Source organism: Euprymna scolopes, chromosome 13, assembly GCF_053919585.1.
Source record: "Euprymna scolopes isolate OS-2025 chromosome 13, ASM5391958v1, whole genome shotgun sequence".
NCBI lineage: Eukaryota > Metazoa > Mollusca > Cephalopoda > Sepiida > Sepiolidae > Euprymna > Euprymna scolopes.
Genome location: NC_136494.1, coordinates 44,713,709 through 44,739,215, shown reverse-complemented (window position 1 = coordinate 44,739,215; position 25,507 = coordinate 44,713,709). Strand labels below are relative to the sequence as shown.

General features: G+C 26.3%; 1 protein-coding gene across 4 annotated transcripts in view; it reads left to right on the top strand.

Moving 5' to 3' along the window:
* The window catches only part of LOC145292001 (ubiquitin carboxyl-terminal hydrolase 46-like), a 184,516-nt gene extending 159,252 nt beyond the window's left edge, over positions 1-25,264 (top strand). For 2 of the 4 annotated variants that reach the window (XM_080137982.1, XM_080137980.1), the window contains exons 5-9: positions 9,341-9,474; positions 9,829-9,989; positions 12,171-12,303; positions 21,327-21,470; positions 23,999-25,264. In XM_080137982.1, coding sequence (XP_079994108.1) covers positions 9,341-9,474; positions 9,829-9,989; positions 12,171-12,303; positions 21,327-21,470; positions 23,999-24,100 — 674 coding nt within the window. In that variant the 3' untranslated portion in view covers positions 24,101-25,264. The remainder of the gene's footprint in view (positions 1-9,340; positions 9,475-9,828; positions 9,990-12,170; positions 12,304-21,326; positions 21,471-23,998) is intronic. The other 2 variants (XM_080137983.1, XM_080137981.1) reach the window with 1 other exon arrangement.
* Positions 25,265-25,507: the final 243 nt, after the last annotated feature.

Below are 25,507 nucleotides of genomic sequence, written 5' to 3'. Positions count from 1 at the left end.
TACAATATATATGGTATATATATTGTATATATAGTATATGTATATAATATATATGGTATATATATATTGTATATATAGTATATGTATATAATATATATGGTATATATATATTGTATATATAGTATGTGTATATAATATATGTGGTATATATATATTGTATATATAGTATATGTATATAATATATACGGTATATATATTGTATATATAGTATATGTATATAATATATATGGTATATATATTGTATATATAGTATATGTATATAATATATATGGTATATATATATTGTATATATAGTATATGTATATAATATATATGGTATATATATATTGTATATATAGTATATGTATATAATATATATGGTATATATATATTGTATATATAGTATATGTATATAATATATATGGTATATATATTGTATATATAGTATATGTATATAATATATATGGTATATATATATTGTATATATAGTATATGTATATTATATATCGTATATATATTGTATATATAGTATATGTATATAATATATATGGTATATATATATTGTAAATATAGTATATGTATATTATATACCGTATATATATGGTATATATATAGTATATGTATTTTATATATGGTATTTATATTGTATATATAGTATATGCATATTATATATGGTATATTTATTGTATGTATAGTATATGTATATAATATATATTGTATATATAGTATATGTATATTGTATATATAGTATGTGTATATAATATATATTGTATATATAGTATATGTATATAATATATATAGTATATATATATTGTATATATGGTATATGTATATAATATATATAGTATATATATATCGTATATATGGTATATGTATAAAATATATATAGTATATATGTATATATATTGTATATATTGTATGTGTATATAATATATATAGTATATATATATTGTATATATTGTATGTGTATATAATATATATAGTATATATATATATTGTATATATTGTATGTGTATATAATATATATAGTATATATATATTGTATATGTGGTATGTGTATATAATATATATAGTATATATATATTGTATATATGGTATGTGTATAAAATATATATGGTATATATATATTGTATATATGGTATGTGTATATAATATATATAGTATATATATATTGTATATATGGTATGTGTATAAAATATATATGGTATATATATATTGTATATATGGTATGTGTATATAATATATATAGTATATATATATTGTATATATGGTATGTCTATATAATATATATAGTATATATATATTGTATATATGGCATGTGTGTATAATATATATAGTATATATATATTGTATATATGGCATGTGTGTATAATATATATAGTATATATATTGTATATATGGTATGTGTATATAATATATATAGTATATATATTGTATATATGGTATGTGTATATAATATATATTATATATATATTGTATATATGGTATGTGTATATGCTATATATAGTATATATATATCGCATATATAGTATGTGTATATAATATATATAGTATATATATATATCGCATATATAGTATGTGTATATAATATATATAGTATATATATATAGTATAATATATATATATATAGTATATATATAGTATATTATATATATATATATTGTATATATGGTATGTGTATATGCTATATATAGTATATATATATCGCATATATAGTATGTGTATATAATATATATAGTATATATATATATCGCATATATAGTATGTGTATATAATATATATAGTATATATATATCGCATATATATTATGTGTATATAATATATATAGTATATATATTGTATATATAGTATGTGTATATAATATATATAGTATATATATTTTGTATATATAGTGTATGTATATAATATATATAGTATATATATTTTGTATATATAGTATATGTATATAATATATATAGTATATGTATGTTAAATATATATATAGTATATGTATGTAAAATATATATATAGTATATGTATGTAAAATATATATATAGTATATGTATGTAATATATATATATAGTATATGTATATAATATATATAGTATATGTATCTATTGTATAAATAGTATATGTATATAATATATATAGTATATCTATTGTATATATAGTATATGTATATAATATATATAGTATATATATTGTATATATAGTATAAGTATATAATATATATAGTATATCTATTGTATATATAGTATACGTATATAATATATATATTGGATATATAGTATATGTATATAATATTTATATTGTATATATAGTATATGTATATAATATATATATTGTATATATAGTATATGGATATAATATATATAGTATATATATTGTATAGTATATGTATAATATAGTATATATATTGTATAGTATATGTATAATATAGTATATATATTGTATATATAGTATATATATTGTATATATAGTATATGTATATAATATATATAGTATATGTATTGTATATATAGTATATGTATATAATATATATAGTATATATATTGTATATATAGTATATGTGTATAATATATATAGTATATATATAGTATATGTGTATAATATATATAGTATATATATAGTATATGTGTATAATATATATAGTATATATAGTATATGTATATAATATATATAAAGTATATATATTGGATATATAGTATATGTATATAATATATATAGTATATATATTGGATATATAGTATATGTATATAATATATATAGTATATATATTGGATATATAGTATATGTATATAATATATATAGTATATATATTGGATATATAGTATAGGTATATAATATATATAGTATATATATTGGATATATAGTATATGTATATAATATATATAGTATATATATTGTATATATAGTATATGTATATTATATGTATAGTATATATATTGTATATATAGTATATGTATATAATATATATAGTATATATATTGTATATATAGTATATGTATATAATATATATAGTATATATATTGTATATATAATATATGTATATAATAAATATATAGTATATATATAGTATATGCATATAATATATATATAGTATATATATTCTATATATAGTATATGCATATAATATATATAAAGTATATATATTGTATATATAGAATATGCATATAATATATATAGTATATATATTGTATATATAGTATATGCATATAATATATACATAGTATATGCATATAATATATATATAGTATATATATATTGTATATATAGTATATGAATATAATATATATATAGTATATATCTTGTATATATAGTATACGTATATAATATATATAGTATATATATTGTTTATATACTATATGTATATAATATAGTATATATATATTTTGTATATATAGTGTATTTATATAATATATATTGTATATATAGTATATATATATAATATATAGTATATATATATTGTATATATAGTATATATATATTGTATATATAGTATATATATATTGTATCTATAGTATATATATATTGTATATATAGTATATATATATGGTATATATAGTATATATATATGGTATATATAGTATATATATATTGTATATATAGTATATATATATTGTATATATAGTATATATATATTGTATATATAGTATATATATATTGTATATATAGTATATATATATTGTATATATAGTATATATATATTGTATATATAGTATATATATATTGTATATATAGTATATATATATTGTATAAATAGTATATATATATAGTGTATATAGTATATATATTTTGTATATATAGTATATATATATATATTGTATATATAGTATATATATATAGTATATATGTATTGTATATATAGTATATGTATTGTATATATAGTATATATATAGTATATATAGTATATATATAGTATATATAGTATATATATATATTGTATATATAGTATATATATATAGTATATATATAGTATATATAGTATATATATATATTGTATATATAGTATATATATATTGTATATATAGTATATATATTGTATATATAGTATATATATTGTATATATAGTATATATATTGTATATATAGTATATATATTGTATATATAGTATATATATTGTATATATAGTATATATATAGTATATATATTTAATATATAGTATATATATATTGTAAATAGAGTATATATATAGTATATGTATATTGTATATATAGTATATGTATATTGTATATATAGTATATATATATTGTACGTATAGTATATATTTATATTGTATATATAGTATATATATATTGTATATATATATACATATTGTATATATAGTATATATATATATTGTATATATATATATACATATTGTATATATAGTATATATATAATGTATATATATATATCTATAGTATATATATATTGTATATATATATATACATATTGTATATATAGTATATACATATTGTATATATAGTATATATATAATGTATATATATATATCTATAGTATATATATATTGTATATATATATATATATATTGTATATATATATATATATTGTATATATATATATATATATTGTATATATATATATATTGTATATATATATATATTGTATATATATATATATTGTATATATATATATATATATATATTGTATATATATATATATTGTATATATATATATATTGTATATATAGTATATATATATTGTATATATAGTATATATATATTGTATATTTAGTATATATATATTGTATATAAAGTATATATATATCTATAGTATATATATTGTATATATATTCTATATATAGTATATATATGTATCATATATATATGTGTTATATATTGTATATATATGTTGTATATGTTATATATTGTATATATATGTTGTATATGTTATATATTGTATATATATGTAGTATATGATGTATATATAGTACATATATATATGTAGTATATGATGTATATATAGTACATATATATATGTTGTATATGTTGTATATATAGTATATATATTTATGTTGTATGTATATATATTTATGTTTTATATGTTGTATATATAGTATATATATATATATATATGTTGTATATATATATATATATGTTGTATATGTTGTATATATATATATGTTGTATATGTTGTATATATATATATGTTGTATATATATATATGTTGTATATGTTGTATATATATATATAATATATATATGTATACGTTGTATATATATATATATATATGTTGTATATATATATATATATATATCTGTTGTATATGTTGTATATATATATATATGTTGTATATATATATATATATATATGTTGTATATATGTATATGTTGTATATGTTGTATGTATGTATATGTTATATATATATGTTGTAGTTATAGTATGTATGTCATATATATATATATATGTTGTATATATGGTATTTATATATATATATGTTGTATATATAGTATATATATTTGTGTAGTATATATAGTATATATGTATATGTAGTATATATAGTATATATATATATGTGTAGTATATATAGTATATATATATATGTGTAGTATATATAGTATATATATATATATATATGTAGTATGTATAGTAGATATATATATGTGTGTAGTAAATATAGTATATATATATATATGTTGTATATATATATATATTGTATATATTGTATATGTAGTATATATATATTGTATATGTAGAATATATATATTGTCTATGTAGTATATATATATAGTAGTTAAATATATATATGTTCTATATATGTTGTATATATAGTATATATATGTTGTATATATAGTATATATATATGTTGTATATATAGTATATATATAGTATATATATATAGTGTATATTGTTTATATAGTATATTTATGTTCTATATATAGTATATATATTGTTTATATAGTATATATATAGTGTATATATATATTGTTTGTATAGTATATATATATTGTATATATAGTATATATTATGTATATATATATATGGTATATATTGTGTATATATATTATATATATATATATATGTATATATTAAAGATGATATAATAATAAGTCGATATATCTGTTTTCATATTTTCAAACTCTGTCTCTTCCAATACTAAAAATTGCCGAACGGTGCTTGGGGCCTCAAATGATTGGATTTTTGATGGGTCTTTATTTAAAGTAGTGTTTTAGGGTCAAAAATAGGTTAAAATTGAACAAATTTCTAGACATTTTGTACATTCATCTTAGTTTATTTGTAATTTTTAATCAGTTCAGATGTCTGTCATGTCGGTTCAAATGTCGGTGCAGCTTGGAATGCTAGTTTTGCTTTTGGTTTTGATTCTAACTCATCACACCCAAATACTTTCGTGTGTTTTTTTTTACTGAAATCACGACTCTATATACAAAATCTGGACAAATTAAAATATCATCTTTAAAAATATTTCATGACCAAGCACAGCCGTACAATCCCCCCCCCACATACTAGTAATAGATATAATGTAGAAATTTTGACATTATTAGTTGAGATGAGACTTGACTAACTGTTGTTTACAACCTACATGTCTGATCCCTGTTATAGCAAGCTGCTTCAAGTTGTGAGGACTGTTCTGGTACTCTTACATAGCCAGGCCAGTATTGAAAGAGAATTCTCAGTAAACAAGGAAATAAATGGAGAGGATCATCTAATTACCTGGTCAAGGCAGCAGAAGCGATGTGTCAAGTGTCAATAATCAACCCACTCATTGTTTTACGAATCATGGCCAGAGGCATAAAATGTACCGGGAAAAGTAAAGAAGTAGTGTTAGGAAGATTAATCGGATATCAGAAAGATCAGAACAGTATCGGAATAAGTATTGGAATCGCAAAAATTTGTGTCTACTTTCTGATGCCAAAAACGATTTCTTTCATTTTTTTTTTATTTGATTTTGTTTCAAACAAAATCTTCCATTGCTGGTAGTAATAATATTCGGTTGACAAGTTTTAATTTTGATTTCAAATGATGTATTTTCAAATAATTTTTTATTTTAAAGAGCGTTTTTCACTCTATCTAACCGTTTAAATTCCGATTGTTTTAAAACAATTATGTCTTCTTTTCAGAACGTTGAATACAAGATGGAAAAAAAAAAAGCAAATTCACACAATTTTCTTATTTCAAATCCAGCTAGGCCAAAAAGCTGCTGAAACAGCTCGCTATATCAACAAAGCGTTTAGCCGAGGCACCACAATGATGATTTAAGAAGTTTTGTGGCAGTGACAAGAGTCTTGAAGATTATGAGCTTAGTGATCGGCCCTCAAATGTTGACAATGATCGATTAAGAACCTTAGTCAAAACCAATTCATGCATAAGTGTTCAAGAACTTCTGAATTCGACATAATGTATACAACGATTTCCAACCATTTGAGAAATTGAAAAAATAAAAAAACTTGATAAATGGCCACCTCACAAATTGAACGACAACCAAAAGAAATGCTGTTATAAAGTGTCATCTTCCCTTAGTTTACACAAGAACAACCCGTTTCTCAACCGGATTGTGACTTGCGTTAAAAAGTGGGTTTTTGACTTCAACTGGTTACTCTCAGCTCAGTGGTTAGATGCTGACGAAGCTCCACAACACTTCCTGAAACCAGGGTTGCACCCAAAGAAGGTTATGTTGTTTGGTGGTTTTCATCCATTACAGATTTTTGGATACAGGCAAAGAATTGTCAACAAATGGATGAAATGCATCACACTTTGACAACAACACCCAACATTAGTCAAATGCTATCAAAAAGTCAACCTGTGAAAAAATGCTCAAAGAAATCTTCAAGCCAAGCAAGAAGAACTAAAAATGATGCAAAATTACTGATAAAGTGGACAATAGTGTAGTGGTGAGCTTAAGTTGTAAATAGTTGAGTTTTGTTGCATATTATTATACAGAACTTTCTTTAAAACTATTTCATGAAATAAAGAGATAAATAAAAGTGACTTTTCCTGTTGTCAATTACTAAGGTTTTTTTTCTTTTTTTTTGGGGGGGGGTTATTATATCATCTCCATATATAATATTTTGATTACAGAAGTTCCCCTCTGGACCAAAGTACCATAGGTTTGCAACAACAGATGTCACATACAAATTTATTATGTCTACATTATCAGCCATTATCTTATGTAACTATAGAACGACATTTAGTCATTATGATAAAATTCTACAATTCTAGGGGCAACATCATCACAATCGCAACCATCTTTAGAGGAAGTAGTTCCTATTTTCCCCTCTAAATATCAAGTACTTTTACCGCTCTCAGAAAACACCAGGAGAAAATATACACATTATACATATATTGTGCTTGCACCCATCATAACTGAATCATAAACTCATAGACATAACATAATCTTTCCCTTTAAAAATAAGTCTCATCAGACTAATTCCGCACATTCTGATTGGCTGAGGTCTGACCATTCCTATATTCCAGATTAACAATATTTGCATGTTAAATGAATGCTATTCAAATATGGCGTCGCAATGATACATACTTTTGCCCCCCAAGTAAATTGCTGCATTCATTTTCTTACATTATACAGCGTCAACAATATCTACACCAGTTTGTATTCCCTCTCTCTCTCTCTCTCTCTCTCTCTCTCTCTCTGTATATATTCTTCCCAACTCTCTCTTTCCCTCTCGCTTTATAAGTTTCTTTTTATGCCGAAGAAAAAAAAAACCTCTTACAGCCATGAAAAAAAACATTTATTTCCTCTCTCTTGCTTTCCCGTTTTGTACATTTCTTCTAATGCTGAAAAAAACATACATTTTACGGCACCAACGCTACCTACAACAGTTTTTATTTCTCCCCCCCCTCTCTCTCTCTTTCTCTCTCTCTCTCTCTTTCTCTCTCTCTCCTTCTTTCTTTCTCTCTCACACTCGCTTTTTACATTTCTTATGTCAAGAACAAAAACATTTTATGGTGTCAACACTACAACAATTTTTTTTTTCTCTCTCTCTCTCTCTCTCTCTCTCTCTCTCTCTCTCTCTGCTCTCTGTCTTACTCTCTCGCTCTTCTCTCACTCCGATTATTATAGGAGATGAGGATAACAGTCCACAAATAAAAAAATAAATACATAACTATTTTCTTTATGGATATTTTTCTATAATAAAAATAAAAAAAGAAACCGTGTGCCACACTAATTCCTTCTTAATAAAAAAAAAATGAATTTTGTCTTTTTTTTTTGGGGGGGGGTCCATTTACACAAACTGAGCCACACCAACACATGGCCGGGTATGGCTAGTTCTTTATATATCCAATTTTGTTTTGAAAACTTGAATTTTATCTGAAGAAGTCTTTGAAAATGGACATTGAAAATCTGTATGAACCCTATCTTAGTACGTATTCAATAATAACAGCTGAATGTTTTGTTTTCTTAGCAGAAAAGCAGGGAAATCGAACGAAAACGACTGTTGGCGGTATTGACATTCACACAAAAGCTGAATCAACGTGGGTACATGATATTTTTCAGGGAACATTAACAAATGAGACCAGATGTTTGAATTGCGAAACTGTAAGTTTTGGGTTTGTTTGTTTTTTTTACGTTTGTTAATTCTTGTTTTTTCTTTTTAATTCCTTTGAAAATGAATTGTTAGACACGTTTTATGATATTCAATTTAATTTTTCATGTATTAAAATAATGTAAAGTTCTCATTGTATTACTATTCCTAAAATGAAATTGTATTAAAAAATATTCAAAAATAAATTTTAGTAAAATTTATTTTTTTATTTAACAGTTTACAAATGTTTTTTAAAGTATTCATTGAAAAATATTTACATAAATGAAAATGAAAAAAAATGTTGCCATTATTTGAATTTTTAAGCAAATAATTTCTAATTTCTGATCTGCTTTTTCTTTCATTTTCAGGTTAGTAGTAAAGACGAAGATTTTCTTGATTTATCAGTGGATGTTGAACAAAACACATCCATCACGCACTGCCTACGAGGTTTTAGTAATACGGAGACATTGTGTGCAGAACACAAATATTATTGTGAAGTATGTTGCAGCAAGCAAGAGGCCCAAAAAAGGTGAGTAAAATTCTTGTATTTTAGAAAATTGCTTTGAAAAAAAAATTTTTAATTGTTTATTAGAAACAGAATTATTATAACTGAAGTGGACAGTGTCATCCAAGACGCTTTGCACTAAAGTATTGAATTTAGTAATGGTGGTGTAGTTAACTATCCTGAGACATTTTTGAGAACTCTTCAATCATTGTCTCACTATGCAATCCCATGATCATCTATTAAACATGTTCTTAAACAGAAACAGTGAAGGCAGAAAACAACATTCAGGTTAGGGTAAAACAAGTACCTAGCAATTATGGAAATTCTCTACTGATGGATTAGTTTTATCTGGTGGTGTCTAAAGTAACATTTTTTACCTATTGAACATTATTGTATTGGGACTTTAATGCGAAAATACATCACAATCTTATGATTTCCGAAACAAACTGGAAGTGAAGTAAAGTTTAAAAATAAGTGCACTTTTTTTTTCTTTTATCTCTCTCATATTAAATTCTAACAAGATTACTTGGACAAATGTAGGGATATGATTTCATTAATTCTAAGGAAAGTGGTATTTATAATTTCAAAGAATTTTTTTCTAGTAAAATCTATTAGCAATTGAAGTAATTATTGTATGGTTAATAATCAAATAACAATCATCTATCCATTAATTCACCAGACATCAAACAAGTTCCCAGAATTCAGATAAAAGCTGAATCAATTCAAAAACCAATTTTAATTTCATTACCTATCTATAGTTATATCTATAGTTACTTTTATAGAACTCTTCGACAAAGGGACAGATATTTAATACTATGATTGATAGATTTGTTTATTTTACTTACTAATAGATCTCTCAATTTTGTATGTGAATAGTTATTTCATTATCATAAATGAAAAGCCATGTTAAAGGATTTGTTCTTTTTTATTGCTTTGTAATAAAAGATACTTCTTCATATGAGTGAGAAGTTGAGCAAGAAAGTGTTCAATATATTCCTTTGAAAGTTAATTTTATTTATTTTTATTTAGAAGTATAAATGATGTGTTTAATGACCTTTATGGAATAGTGGTTTATGACTGTCCAAAAAGTAGGTAGTAGAAAAATAATTGTTATTGAATTTAAAAACAGTTCTTCAGTTAACTATCAAAGTATCAGATTATCAGAAAAATTTCAAACATTATTTTAGAGTGTAGAAATAGTTCATGTAAGTCCTTGTAAATCTATCATTCATAACTGCTAACAATGCTGGTGCTGTGTGAACATGCACATCATAGTCTTGTTTGTCTGTGTTCTATTTTTAATATTGGGCTGTCAATAAAAAAAAAAAAAATTAATTTTTATTTTTGTTGAAGAGCAACATTACTGATATGTTAATTGATTTATGATACAGTGAACTGAATAGGTAAAAATTCAACTACATTTCAAAGCTGTTTCTTTTTAATTTGATACTTGTCAACTATTTTTTTTTTTTATTCAATGAGAACATTTTTAGAGTTGTGGTATTGAATGATTCAAACAATATCGACCATTATTTTAATCTGAACCAATTGAATTTGGCTTATAATTAAAAAAAAAAAATTTTATTATAAATTTGAATATTTTATATTTCAGCTACTAAAATTCGAAGATATTTCTTAAAGATAACGCCAATAAAATATATGCAATTATCTCCCTTACAATGTTAGCTTCCTTCTCTTTTTAAATAGATATTTTCCAAATTATTGTTTAAATTGTGACTTTTATTAAATTTCTTCTATTTTATAGAATATTTGGTTTATAAACAAAATGTGAGCACACTACTTAATTATTTTCATTGATTTTATTTAATAAAATGATTGGTATCCTGGCCAAAGCAAATGGCTGATTACTAACTCACAAATTGTTAATTTATAATAAATATTAAAAAAAAAATCATGTTATCAGTTATAGAATTCACCATGACTGATGCTTTAGGTAAATTTAACCTCCTTGCGTTTATGCTAAAATATACTGTTTTGCTAATATCTCGCATGGGTTTGTAGATTTAAGTGTGACATACAAATATGTGTTTGTAGATTTAAGTGTGACATACAAATATGTGTTTGTAGATTTAAGTGTGACATACAGATATGGGTTTTTAGATTTAAGTGAGACATACAAATATGATTTATTCAGTTTCATGGATTGTTTAGACTATTGATAGTGAATTTAATTTTATTTTTCAGAATGAGAGTAAAAAAATTACCTCAGATTCTTGCATTGCATTTGAAACGTTTCAAATATATGGAACAATTAAATCGATATACAAAGCTCTCCTACAGGGTTGTGTTCCCATTGGAATTACGACTATTTAATACAGTAAGTATCTTATTCCGTATCAACATTTTATTGGATGAGAGAAATATCTCTATTCAACATTGCATTAATTTAACACAAAACTTGAATGTTTCTAATTTTTTTGTCTTCTTTCTAATCCATTATATGTAATTTATTTTTAGCAATTTTCTGGTATTTTTTTTAATTTAATTGATTTTATTACTTACAAAAATTGTCCTAACTGCCATGTCAGAGACAAATATAGCATGAATAAACAGACAAATGAAATCTCATTCTTCGAATAGGCATTAATTAAAAATAAATTTTTTGAAGCCTGATTCTAATTTACAGATATTTTCTATGCATATCCGTAACGAATGTATTTAATTTTTTTAAATAAAAATTAATAAAATTGATAGATGCCAAATTAAAAAAATTAAATATATATACAAAAAATATGTGATTAAAAATTAGGACAAACCTGTTTGTGTGCAGTCTGTGGAGTGTCATGTAGACAAGAAAAAAAAAATGGCCACCTTTCTCTTTATATGTTTGTAATGTTGTCACATGACATGCAAATGAGATGCTTCTGGTTGAATAGAAAAGGCCTGATTTTTAGAGACAGCATTATTGATTTGGATGTCAGTGGAACAAGTTTTTACAACAGAACATAAAGATTTGGAGTAATGCGGTTTTTGCAGCAGTGTGTTAACATTTCTTAACCACAAGCTATTTCGGCCAATGGAGAAAATGGGAGAATGATTAAGGTTAAGCAGTGACATTCTGAGGCCATTCATTGGAGAAGGTGATGTGGTCGCGTGGCTTAATAAGCAACATTGATTCCAATGTATTTGGATGGGAATGCGCTAGTGGTCTACCTGGAAATGGGAATGACAGACCAGACTGATACTGAAAGTATCGAGAACAGATTAAAGACCACATTTTCAAAGAGCGTTTTTGAGGCATACAATAAGCATAGAGTTACCTGGCCTGGAGAATTGGACGTATATGCAGCAGAAATAAGATGCATCATTTCGGAAAGAAACAAACTCTATATCTAGCAAGAAAAATGAATCTGCACATCACAATAGAAAATGCTCATAAGGTAAAAATGAATCTGCACATCACAATAGAAAATGCTCATAAGGTAAAAATGAATCTGCACATCACAATAGAAAATGCTCATAAGGTAAAAATGGATCTGCACATCACAATAGAAAATGCTCATAAGGTAAAAATGAATCTGCACATCACAATAGAAAATGCTCATAAGGTAAAAATGAATCTGCACATCACAATAGAAAATGCTCATAAGGTAAAAATGAATCTGCACATCACAATAGAAAATGCTCATAAGGTAAAAATGAATCTGCACATCACAATAGAAAATGCTCATAAGGTAAAAATGAATCTGCACATCACAATAGAAAATGCTCATAAGGTAAAAATGAATCTGCACATCACAATAGAAAATGCTCATAAGGTAAAAATGAATCTGCACATCACAATAGAAAATGCTCATAAGGTAAAAATGAATCTGCACATCACAATAGAAAATGCTCATAAGGTAAAAATGAATCTGCACATCACAATAGAAAATGCTCATAAGGTAAAAATGAATCTGCACATCACAATAGAAAATGCTCATAAGGTAAAAATGAATCTGCACATCACAATAGAAAATGCTCATAAGGTAAAAATGAATCTGCACATCACAATAGAAAATGCTCATCAGGTAAAAATGAATCTGCACATCACAATAGAAAATGCTCATAAGGTAAAAATGAATCTGCACATCACAATAGAAAATGCTCATAAGGTAAAAATGAATCTGCACATCACAATAGAAAATGCTCATAAGGTAAAAATGAATCTGCACATCACAATAGAAAATGCTCATAAGGTAAAAATGAATCTGCACATCACAATAGAAAATGCTCATAAGGTAAAAATGAATCTGCACATCACAATAGAAAATGCTCATAAGGTAAAAATGAATCTGCACATCACAATAGAAAATGCTCATAAGGTAAAAATGAATCTGCACATCACAATAGAAAATGCTCATCAGGTAAAAATGAATCTGCACATCACAATAGAAAATGCTCATAAGGTAAAAATGAATCTGCACATCACAATAGAAAATGCTCATAAGGTAAAAATGAATCTGCACATCACAATAGAAAATGCTCATAAGGTAAAAATGAATCTGCACATCACAATAGAAAATGCTCATAAGGTAAAAATGAATCTGCACATCACAATAGAAAATGCTCATAAGGTAAAAATGAATCTGCACATCACAATAGAAAATGCTCATAAGGTAAAAATGAATCTGCACATCACAATAGAAAATGCTCATAAGGTAAAAATGAATCTGCACATCACAATAGAAAATGCTCATAAGGTAAAAATGAATCTGCACATCACAATAGAAAATGCTCATAAGGTAAAAATGAATCTGCACATCACAATAGAAAATGCTCATAAGGTAAAAATGAATCTGCACATCACAATAGAAAATGCTCATAAGGTAAAAATGAATCTGCACATCACAATAGAAAATGCTCATAAGGTAAAAATGAATCTGCACATCACAATAGAAAATGCTCATAAGGTAAAAATGAATCTGCACATCACAATAGAAAATGCTCATAAGGTAAAAATGAATCTGCACATCACAATAGAAAATGCTCATAAGGTAAAAATGAATCTGCACATCACAATAGAAAATGCTCATAAGGTAAAAATGAATCTGCACATCACAATAGAAAATGCTCATAAGGTAAAAATGAATCTGCACATCACAATAGAAAATGCTCATAAGGTAAAAATGAATCTGCACATCACAATAGAAAATGCTCATAAGGTAAAAATGAATCTGCACATCACAATAGAAAATGCTCATAAGGTAAAAATGAATCTGCACATCACAATAGAAAATGCTCATAAGGTAAAAATGAATCTGCACATCACAATAGAAAATGCTCATAAGGTAAAAATGAATCTGCACATCACAATAGAAAATGCTCATAAGGTAAAAATGAATCTGCACATCACAATAGAAAATGCTCATAAGGTAAAAATGAATCTGCACATCACAATAGAAAATGCTCATAAGGTAAAAATGAATCTGCACATCACAATAGAAAATGCTCATAAGGTAAAAATGAATCTGTACATCACAATAGAAAATGCTCATAAGGTAAAAATGAATCTGCACATCACAATAGAAAATGCTCATAAGGTAAAAATGAATCTGCACATCACAATAGAAAATGCTCATAAGGTAATGCAGCAATGTAAGGAATCTTGAGTTGAAAACCATTTTTAGTTTCAGAACAATTCACGATGGTTAGTTGTTCTATACAAGTCCTGGCGATGAGTTCTCAGACTTTATAATTTTGTAGTCAAAGAGCAAAAGATTTTTCCCGTGTTGACACGAAGAAAACATATGCAACGTTGCTAAAGTAAAGGTTTAATTTTTATGGAGCAATTCTGGTTTCTGATTGGTTGGTAGCAGAACGTAAATTAATTTGATTCGTCAGTTCCTAGCAGCAGCATTTATAAATAGAATCTCCCAACCGTCAGGGACCATACCCCATTAGTAGTAAAAAAAATATTGCAACAGGGAATGTCAATCAATTGACCCTGCGTCAGCTAAACATGAAAAATGTGAATTGCATGTTGCAGAAAATTGGCAACAACTGGCCATTAATATCATGTATTATCAATATGAACTATATCTGATTATGATCGACTGTGGCCCTGGGAGAGTAGCAATATGGTGAAAAATCAGAACAAACAGGTGAAGAGAATTGTTGAGGAGGTGTTTATAGAAAGGGGGCCAGTGGAAGAAGTTTTGGTGGATGATGTTATGTCTTTCCATCTGGAAGTTTTTACATACGAATGGCGACATCCGCTGACCGTCACAGATAGTGGAACAAGCACAAGCAGAAATCATGGTTGGTGAAGAGGTGTGAGTAAAACCACCCAATTCTTGTTGTACAACCCACTGGAGAAGAGGTACTATAACTGAATAGCTCTCCAAGAACAAAGTGGCAGTTGATGAAATGCCATGTCACATCTGTGAACTTTGTAAATGCAGTCATCTTCCTATCAGAAGATCTTTTCTAACAATACTTTTGGTCCCCTACACAGATTATTCTTGAGTATATCATCTAATCAATGGCTTTGCTCATCATCTGTGTTAGTTTGTTCACAACTGTACCAAGGTCCTTTGCATTAATGATGTTGAGTGGTTAAGCTGGAAAACTGATGATTAGACAGACAGAGCTGATAGAAAGATGACTGCATTTACAAAGTTCACAGATAAGGACAAAATTTTGTTGATTTTTATGAAGTTGATCGCTGTTGCTTCTAGCTGATGCCAAGTTTACGTTGTCTTCAAAAGGATAGATTTTTAGCAAATAATTGGCATGCAAGAGAAACAGAACTGGACCCAGAACAGTTCCTTAAAGCATGCTACTATATACATTCCCCTCGTGGAAAGACAAGCAGTCAGTTTGACATGAAAAATATGTTGGTGAAGGAATGACCTGATTTTTTTATTATCAAAGGATGAAGGATTTGCATGAATAGAACTTTCAAAGAAATAGAGAGTAATTAACAACTGCTTTGGAAAAATCCAAGAACAATATATCTGCACTTTCATTTTTCATCTTGCTGATCCCTCCATGAGCATCAGATTAGATTTGTATCTAAAAGATAGTGTTGGGACGATTCCTAAATTTTTTGCAATTCCGATTCCAAGAAAATGTTGATTAACGATTCCGATACCAAGTATGATTCTGATTCAGATTCCTGTGGAATTGTTGTTTTGAAATATACCATTATTTAATCGGAACTTTTGTGTAGCGAAAAAATTTTGTACAGCAAAAAAGTGGAAATACAATTAAGGGAATTTCGAAAACGATTTGATTTTTTTTTTTTTTTTTTTTTTTGTAAAATTTCTTTCACTGAAAACAAATATTTTAAGCATGAATTAAACATGCACCATGAAATTAATAACAATCAATTTCAGGAGTTATTTTGTATATTAAAAAATATAAAGAAAAAAGGTGGGCGTACACAAATGCTACCCCTGAAGCGAAATATGCATCAGCTCCGATGTTTTATATGTTGTTCGACTGAGGGAGAAGTTATTATTTTTACAAGGAAAGAATTTTTGTGTGTGTGACCTAGTTTTTTTTTTGTTTTTTTTTTTATTTTATTTTGGCTTGAAATTTGCGCATGATTTTTGTTATGATTTTATCTGTTTTTTTTTTTGTTTGTTTTTTTTTGGGGGGGGGGGAGATGGATTTTTTTTTTCTGCCGGAGTTTATATAATTATTAACAGGAAAATTGATGAAAGTCAAAATAGAATCTGCGCTATTTTAAAATATTATTTAAGTTTAATTATATTCACAAAACTATAAACCATTCACAAAATTTTGTGGATCTGCTGACTGGTGTTTGCACCAAAAATATTGAAGCCTACTGGTCTCGTATTAAAAGAAGACTGAAATACATATCAGGATCAGTAGGAAAAATGAAATGGTCTCATGTCGATGAGGCCATGTATAGAGAGGCTTATAACATGAAAAGTGAACAAATATTAGATAATTTTGAAACATTTTTAGAGCATGTTCATGAAAAATATGGTAATTAAAAAAAAAATTCCAATAAGTTTTGGGAAAGAACATGATTTGAACAATTGAAATTTTTATTCTTTATTTTTGAATAAAAAATAATTATTAAAACAAAAACTGTAGTGTTCTCGTCGAGTAGTTTTTATTTAATTCAAGAAAATAAGTACTCCTGCACTTATTGAGCCGTGCTGAAATAATGACATTATTTAGAAAGCCATTCTTAACATGGGGACGGGAGGGTGTTATGTACCTATTCTGTACTATCACCTAACAATTTAATAAGAACAAGTATTGTAAAACTTTAATTAAACTTGAAAGTACTATTTTAAAATAGCGCGGATCAATAAGTGCACTAGTACCAAACAACATTTCACTGTGTTTCGATCTACGACATTCCATAATAGGTACGTACATGCTAAAACTTTTTGTTTATTTTTGTTTATTGCCACAAGTGCTAATTTGGACTTTCACCAATTTTCCTTTAAAAAACAATTAGAAACTCTTCAAACATTGGGCGAGGCAGTTAAACCATTAAAAAAAAATAACAGTAACATAAGTGCATAAGCAACAAATTTTTTTGATTTTGTTTTGCTTTCATTTTGTTTGTTTGTTAAATCCGGCAAAAAAAAATAAATAAAAATAACAAAAGAATACAAAAACAATGATAAGAAAAGGGTATCGTAAAACTTTAATTAAACTTGAAAATAATATTTAAAAATACAGTGGACTCCATTTTGACTTTCACCAATTTTCTTGTTAATAATTACATAAACTCCGGCAAAAAAAAAATCCATCCAAAAGAAAAAAAAAAACAGATAAAATCATAATAACAAAAATCGGTGAAGCTTATTTTAGAAAATAATTTCTTAATTTTAAATAAAAATTAATTATAAAGAATTTTTTTAAAAATAATTATTGAAAAATATTGCAGTGTTTACATAGCTAGTTCTTTAGGATAATAGGGGCGCCTGAAACCTCCTTTCTAAAACGAAAAAAGCTTTAGTGTTTTTACTATTTTAACGCACTTTTTTTTCTTTTTTTTTTTTTTTTTTTTTTAAGTTTGAAACACACGTAGTGGCTAGTTAACTTAGAACAGCAAGTGCACATGGCGGAAATTCTTCAGGGTTTAAATGTATTGTAATGCTTTTATGGTTGTCGAAAAATGTTTTTCAGACGCCATATTACTTCCTATTTACTTGCCTCGCCACAAGGTCGATTTTTAATGTAAAGAAGCATTTATTACTAAACAACGAAATGGTGAAATATAATAACAAGTTAAGCTAAAAGTAAATAAAAATTTTTTAATTTTTATTTGAAAGAATTAAAGAAAGAAAAAAATTCAAAGAAATTTTGAAATTCATTAAGATAAATAAAGATTACCTTTAAAGTAGTTAATAAAATTCTTATACATCATATTAAATATGTTATGAAAAGTTCTATGACGTTTTTATCATAATTTTTTGCGAGCATTAATCTCACTTCAAACAAACAGTTCAACTTAAAAATATAAGAGAATCGTAAATGTAAGGTATTTTTTAACGATGTGATTCCGATCCCTCCCCCCTAAAAAAACATACATGATTCTTACGATTTCCAATTCTGATTAATCGTCCCACCACTACTAAAAGATCCTGTTAATGTTGTGATGCAGAAATATCATTGGAGACAATGATATTTCTGCATCACAACATTAACAAGATCTTTTAGTTTTAGTTCATGATTGCCTATTTAAGAATGGTTTCCATGACCTTGAAGATAATGGAAGTGACCTTGACAGGTTGATAATTCAGATACTCTTCCTTGCTGACTTTCTTGAATATTGGGCATATGATCACTAATCTCCAGTCATTCATTACCACACCTCCTTCAAGTGAGAGAAAAGGTTTGCTAAAGAGTGCACCAGGATTGGTGCAAGAACTCTAATCACAGCTGGGTGGATGCGGTCAGGAGTGTAACGTTTATCAGACTTTGGTTTCCAGAGAATGAATTTCAGTCGGGTGTCTCAAGTATTCATGGTGGTTCTTTTCCATCATGCAATGAGAGTACTCTGAGAAGAGTTGTTTGAATTTCTGAGCATAATGACTTTATTTAAAGCTTTTGGGATTGACCTGCACATGGTAAACATCTTTTATAGATGGAACATGGCTCTCAAAATAACTTATGGTATATCATTCATTCACACACATAATTATTATCATTTTTAGTCAGATTGAAAAATTTTAAGATTCTTTCTCATATCACCAAACTCTTATTATGTATACCATTATTTAGATATTTTTATTGTACTGCATTATATTAAATTGCTTGTTGTAACTATATTCATGTGTTTGTCTGTTTTTTGTCATTTTATCCAATGTGTTCTCACACATCTTTATGGAATCTTAAATCATACTCTGAGCCGAATGCATTACACACATGCACACACATACCACCGGCACCAAATTACATATTTGGAGAACTTCTGTGAAATATTCAATGATTTTGATTGGCACTTATGAAAAAAGTGTATATGTATGAAGAAAAAAAAGCATTTGTTCATGAACATTTTATCATTTCTGTTAAAAGACTTTTTCAAGGTAGCTCATCATATTCAGTTGAATGTCCATTTTACATATTAGTGTGTGCTTCACAGCTTTTAAAAAATGACTTCCAAACTAACCTATCTCTAGTTAGGTCTTTATTTTTATCCCACTTTCTCTTGAGTCCATCAAAACTCTCTCCTATGTTTTCCTTGGACTTTGCCTGTCAACTGACCTTGCTACCTCAACTGTTCTGCATCCACTTACCCAATTTTTAAGTGGCCATACCAGGAAAGTCTCCTGTTACTATACTGCCAATCATCAGAATTAAGCCTGTCTTTACGACTCGCATTGTACATCCACCAAACTTTTTCTTATATCATTTCTCTCTATGCAACACACATTCAAAACTCTCACTGGCCATGTTTCTCATGCATGATCACACTGTTTGTACATGCCTGAAAGACTCTTGCCTCGGTTGACTGTGATAACACTCTGCTGCTTAATAATACAAGTTCCCTCAATTTATTTGTCCACTTTTAATTCTTTTAATCAGACTAGCACCTGCTTCACCATATGATCAAATAGTATCACAACAAAGTTTCTGAACGACTTCATAGTTTTGTGACCAAAATATTTTTTTCCATATCTGAATTCTCATCCATCATCATTGTCTTGCACACAAATTGGTTATGATCTCTCAAACTACCAGTTGTTACACTCGACTCTTTTTCTACAAATTTAGTTACTCTTACCCACCTCTAGTTTGCTTTCTTTTTCTCTCTGCAAATGTAGGCAGATATGTTGGATTTTTAATTTAAGATTTAATTTAATTTAAAAAAATAAATTTTAAGTGTCTTACATTAAATGTGAATAAATTTCAATTTCTCTTTAGTCAGATGATGCTTATAATCCTTACCGTCTGTATGATCTGGTTGCTGTGGTCATCCACTGTGGCAGTGGCCCCAACAGAGGACATTATATTAGCATTGTAAAAAGCCATGGATTTTGGTTGCTTTTTGATGATGATATTGTTGATGTAAGTTGCTCTTCTCTTTAACAGCAATATTAAAATCATTTTTCTTTTTATTCCTGAAGCAATATTAAAATCATTTTTCTTTTTATTCCTGAAGCAATATTAAAATCATTTTTCTTTTTATTCCTGAAGCAATATTAAAATCATTTTTCTTTTTATTCCTGAAGCAATATTAAAATCATTTTTCTTTTTATTCCTGAAGCAATATTAAGCTCCAGCATATATAAAAAATATTTCATACCTAGTAATATTGAATTTTTGTATATTTATTTTATTGACAAATAGATTTGAGATAAAATTCTAATTTTCAGACATTATTGAATATAAGTTTGTAAGTTTGAAAATAAACTAATTTGACAGCTTTGGATTTTTTTTTTAATAGTAATTGATAAATGTTTTATAACTGTTTTATAATTGTTTTATTTCATTTTTTTTTGTAAAAAAAAATGATGTTGAGATTAATGAATGACTTAAAATACAGTAAATTATTTGATTCACCAAAAATCGCAAAAACTAATATTTTTTTTTTTTTTCTCATGATTTATATTATGACTAGCTGAACACCTGGCATTGCCCAGTCATACAATACGCTTAAACATGATATTTTAATTTATGCAGATTGCATATGTATTATTATAGAATCAATCCTCTGTTGATTGTTATATTGCGATGAATAATTTGCCCAGTGGACTCACAAAAAAAATTTTTAAATGATAATGGCATTCATGAAATTCCATTTGTGTTTGTTTACCACGTCAGCTGATATTTGGGCTTGATGATGAATGTACTGGAAGAGTCACTTTTGATTAATGCTTAGTTTTAATGCAAACAAATAAATGATTTTTGGCAATTTTAAATAGTACCTCTTCTTTTATAGTAAATTGAACGTAAAAATGAATATAAATTGAACGTAAAAATGAATATAAATTGAACGTAAAAATGAATATAAATTGAACGTAAAAATGAATATAAAATGAATATAAAATGAATATAAAATGGTGAAGTACACCTAGGCTTGAACGTGGAAACATTCGATCTGTAGTTGAATGTTCTACCACTCAGCTATATATATATATATATATATATATATATATCTCCAGATGAAAATAATAAATCTTTTTAAGAAGAAATGATTTGCTGAGATTTTATCTCACTTGGTTGGTTTAATGTAAAATGTTCCCCTGTAAAAATTATTTTTTATCTATAAAAGGGAAAGACTATTTTTTAAGATCGGATTTTTTCGATTTTCATCGGATAATTTCTGTACAAAATATATCTAAGAACCCTGCCAGGTATATGAATTACCTTTGTGTGAAATTTGCAAAAGATAGGCTTGGCCATTTGGAACCTATAAGGAAGAAACTTTCACACACACAAAGTGACTTTAATATAAGAATATGGAGATTTGGCTGCACAACATTGCAAAGGTCACAAATATTTTGAATGAATGACAAATATTTCAAAGAAACAATCTAATCAAGTTATGCCCCTTGTGTCACACACTAGCCGACATTTTTTGACTGAATGTGTTGCACAGTGACTTTTAATTAATGTCTTAATAAGTAATTCTTCAATGTAAATATATAATAAATATATATATATATTTTTTTATCTCTACAGAATTAATTCTTTATATTCGTACCATATCTCACAAATATCACACCCTCATTACCACTCGTGACAAAGGTCACTTGAACTTTAAAAAAAAAGGGGTGTTATGGTTTTGGGCCCAAATGAATAAAAGTGATTTTCTGGCTATTTGAATTCTGTTATCAATAATATTTTGGCTCTAATTACATAAGCTTAGATTCTTATTTTTACATAAAGAAGTGAGACAGAGGCTGAGAGATCTCAGTGGCTCTAAGCTAGATCACATGTTAGGAGAAAGGACTAGTTTTATATAGTAGATTTTTTTGTGCTCAACAATGGTTCCACATGAAGGCTCTCTGAGTTTCTCTTCATAACTAACCATAAAAAGAAATAGAAAGTTAGTCTATTCTTTGAAAAGATAAATCAAATAATACCCTTATTATTGTTGAATAAGTATCATCATTATTATTGTTTATTAGTGGGGGGGGGGGCTTTGCCCAGTCATAAAATACGTTTCAATATGATATTTGAATTTGTCCAGATTTCGTATATATTATTATAAAGTTGAGATTTCAAAAGTTTAAAAAAAAAAATTTTTTGAGTGCCATCGGCTAGAATCGAAACAAAAAACAAAAACAAAGCATTCAAAGCTGGTGATGTTACCACTGTACCAACATGACACACATATGAACTGATTAAAAATAAATTAAGATGAATGTACAAAATGTATAACGATTTTTTCAATTTTGACCTCTTAAAAACTATTTTAACCGGCTTAAGATGCATAAAAGAACGGTCCATAAAAAATTCCAATCATTTGAGGCCCCTAGCGCCGCTCTGCAACTTTTAGTTTCGGAAGAGATGCAGTTTGAAAATATGGAGACAGACATGCCTTTTATATTTTTGTTTATTAAAACTTTTTTCTTTTTCTCTCATTTCAGAAAATTGATGCCAGTACAATAGAAGATTTTTATGGACTTCCGTCAGATTTGCAAAAGAATTCTGAATCTGGATATATTTTATTTTACCAGTCATGGGAGTGAGGAGCAACGAATGGGGCAAAAGTAGCTCACTACAGAATGTAGAAGGTCGTGTGTGTAGGGACGGCAGCATTTTACTTCTACCCCATCCACTTCCTGACTTTGTTGGTTGCCTGTCACTCAAAAAGCAATACGGATATTTTCAATGGACAGTGCTTTCAGATAGGAGCAGGAATTAACCTCATCCTCACATTGGGCGATGATGGTAATATATAATTGATGATCAAATGATTTTTGATGCAGTTGAATACTTAAAACAGGGAAGGGTTACATGGGGTTTGATTTTCTGGGGATACTTTTTTTCTTTTCCCTTTATTTTTTTTCCTATCTTTCTTTTTCTTTTAAGGTAATGAATCGGTATTTTATTGAGGTTTAAAAAAAATTGTTTTCTTTTATGTATGACCCTCCCTTTGACCTCTTTGATTTAAATTAGGAAAAGGTAACAAATTATCACTTGTTTTTCACTTTATAACATAAATTGAATTATGTTACCAAAAACATCCCAAAATATTTTATCACAAAATGCTGGGCCGAGATAAGCATTGTTGTCATTGTTCCATTTTAAGAGTCAAAAATCATTTATGAAAAAAAAAATGCCAGCCAGGCTAATAAAACCGGTGGTTCTTTCTCTTCCTCCCACTTTCCTTTTTCTCTTCCTCCCACTTTCCTTTTTCTATTCCTCCCACTTTCCTTTTTCTATTCCTCCCACTTTCCTTTTTCTATTCCACCCACTTTCCTTTTTCTATTCCTCACACTTTCCTTTTTCTATTCCTCACACTTTCCTTTTTCTATTCCTCACACTTTTCTATTTATTTCATTGTTTCTTTTCTTATTTTATATAAAAATATCAGCTGTGTTATTTTCAGACATGCACATGACTTTATTTATGAATTAATTTATTGGTCATTCATATACACATGCAATCATTTTCCTTTCAATAATTGCATTCATTATACAAATTTTTATTTCATTCATTTTCTCTAACTTTTTTTTTTTTTAACCATTCATCTTTTAGTAAAGTCTTTATTTTTTTCTAGTATTAAAAAAAAAAGAAGGCAAATCATTCCTTTTGCCTCTTTTCTAATTCTTGCCACTTCTATCTGTAAAATCCGGCCAATTTATTTTCTCCTTTTAAACTAAAATAAATGACAAAATAGTGATTATCAACCTTTTAAAGCTAAAATCCAAAGCAACCTTATTTATTTTTTTTTTTTTAGTCATTAAACACCTCAAACTTAATGTTTCAAGTAGTTTTTCTTTTCTTATTTTATTTGACTTGGTGTTTCAGCCATGTTATTTGCCTCTGTCTACAACAACACTTATTTTGATGGTTGCCTGCTGTGGGAACCGATTTTGTACAGTATTTGTTAAAATTCAGCTATATTTAAAAAAAAATCAAATTTATTAAAG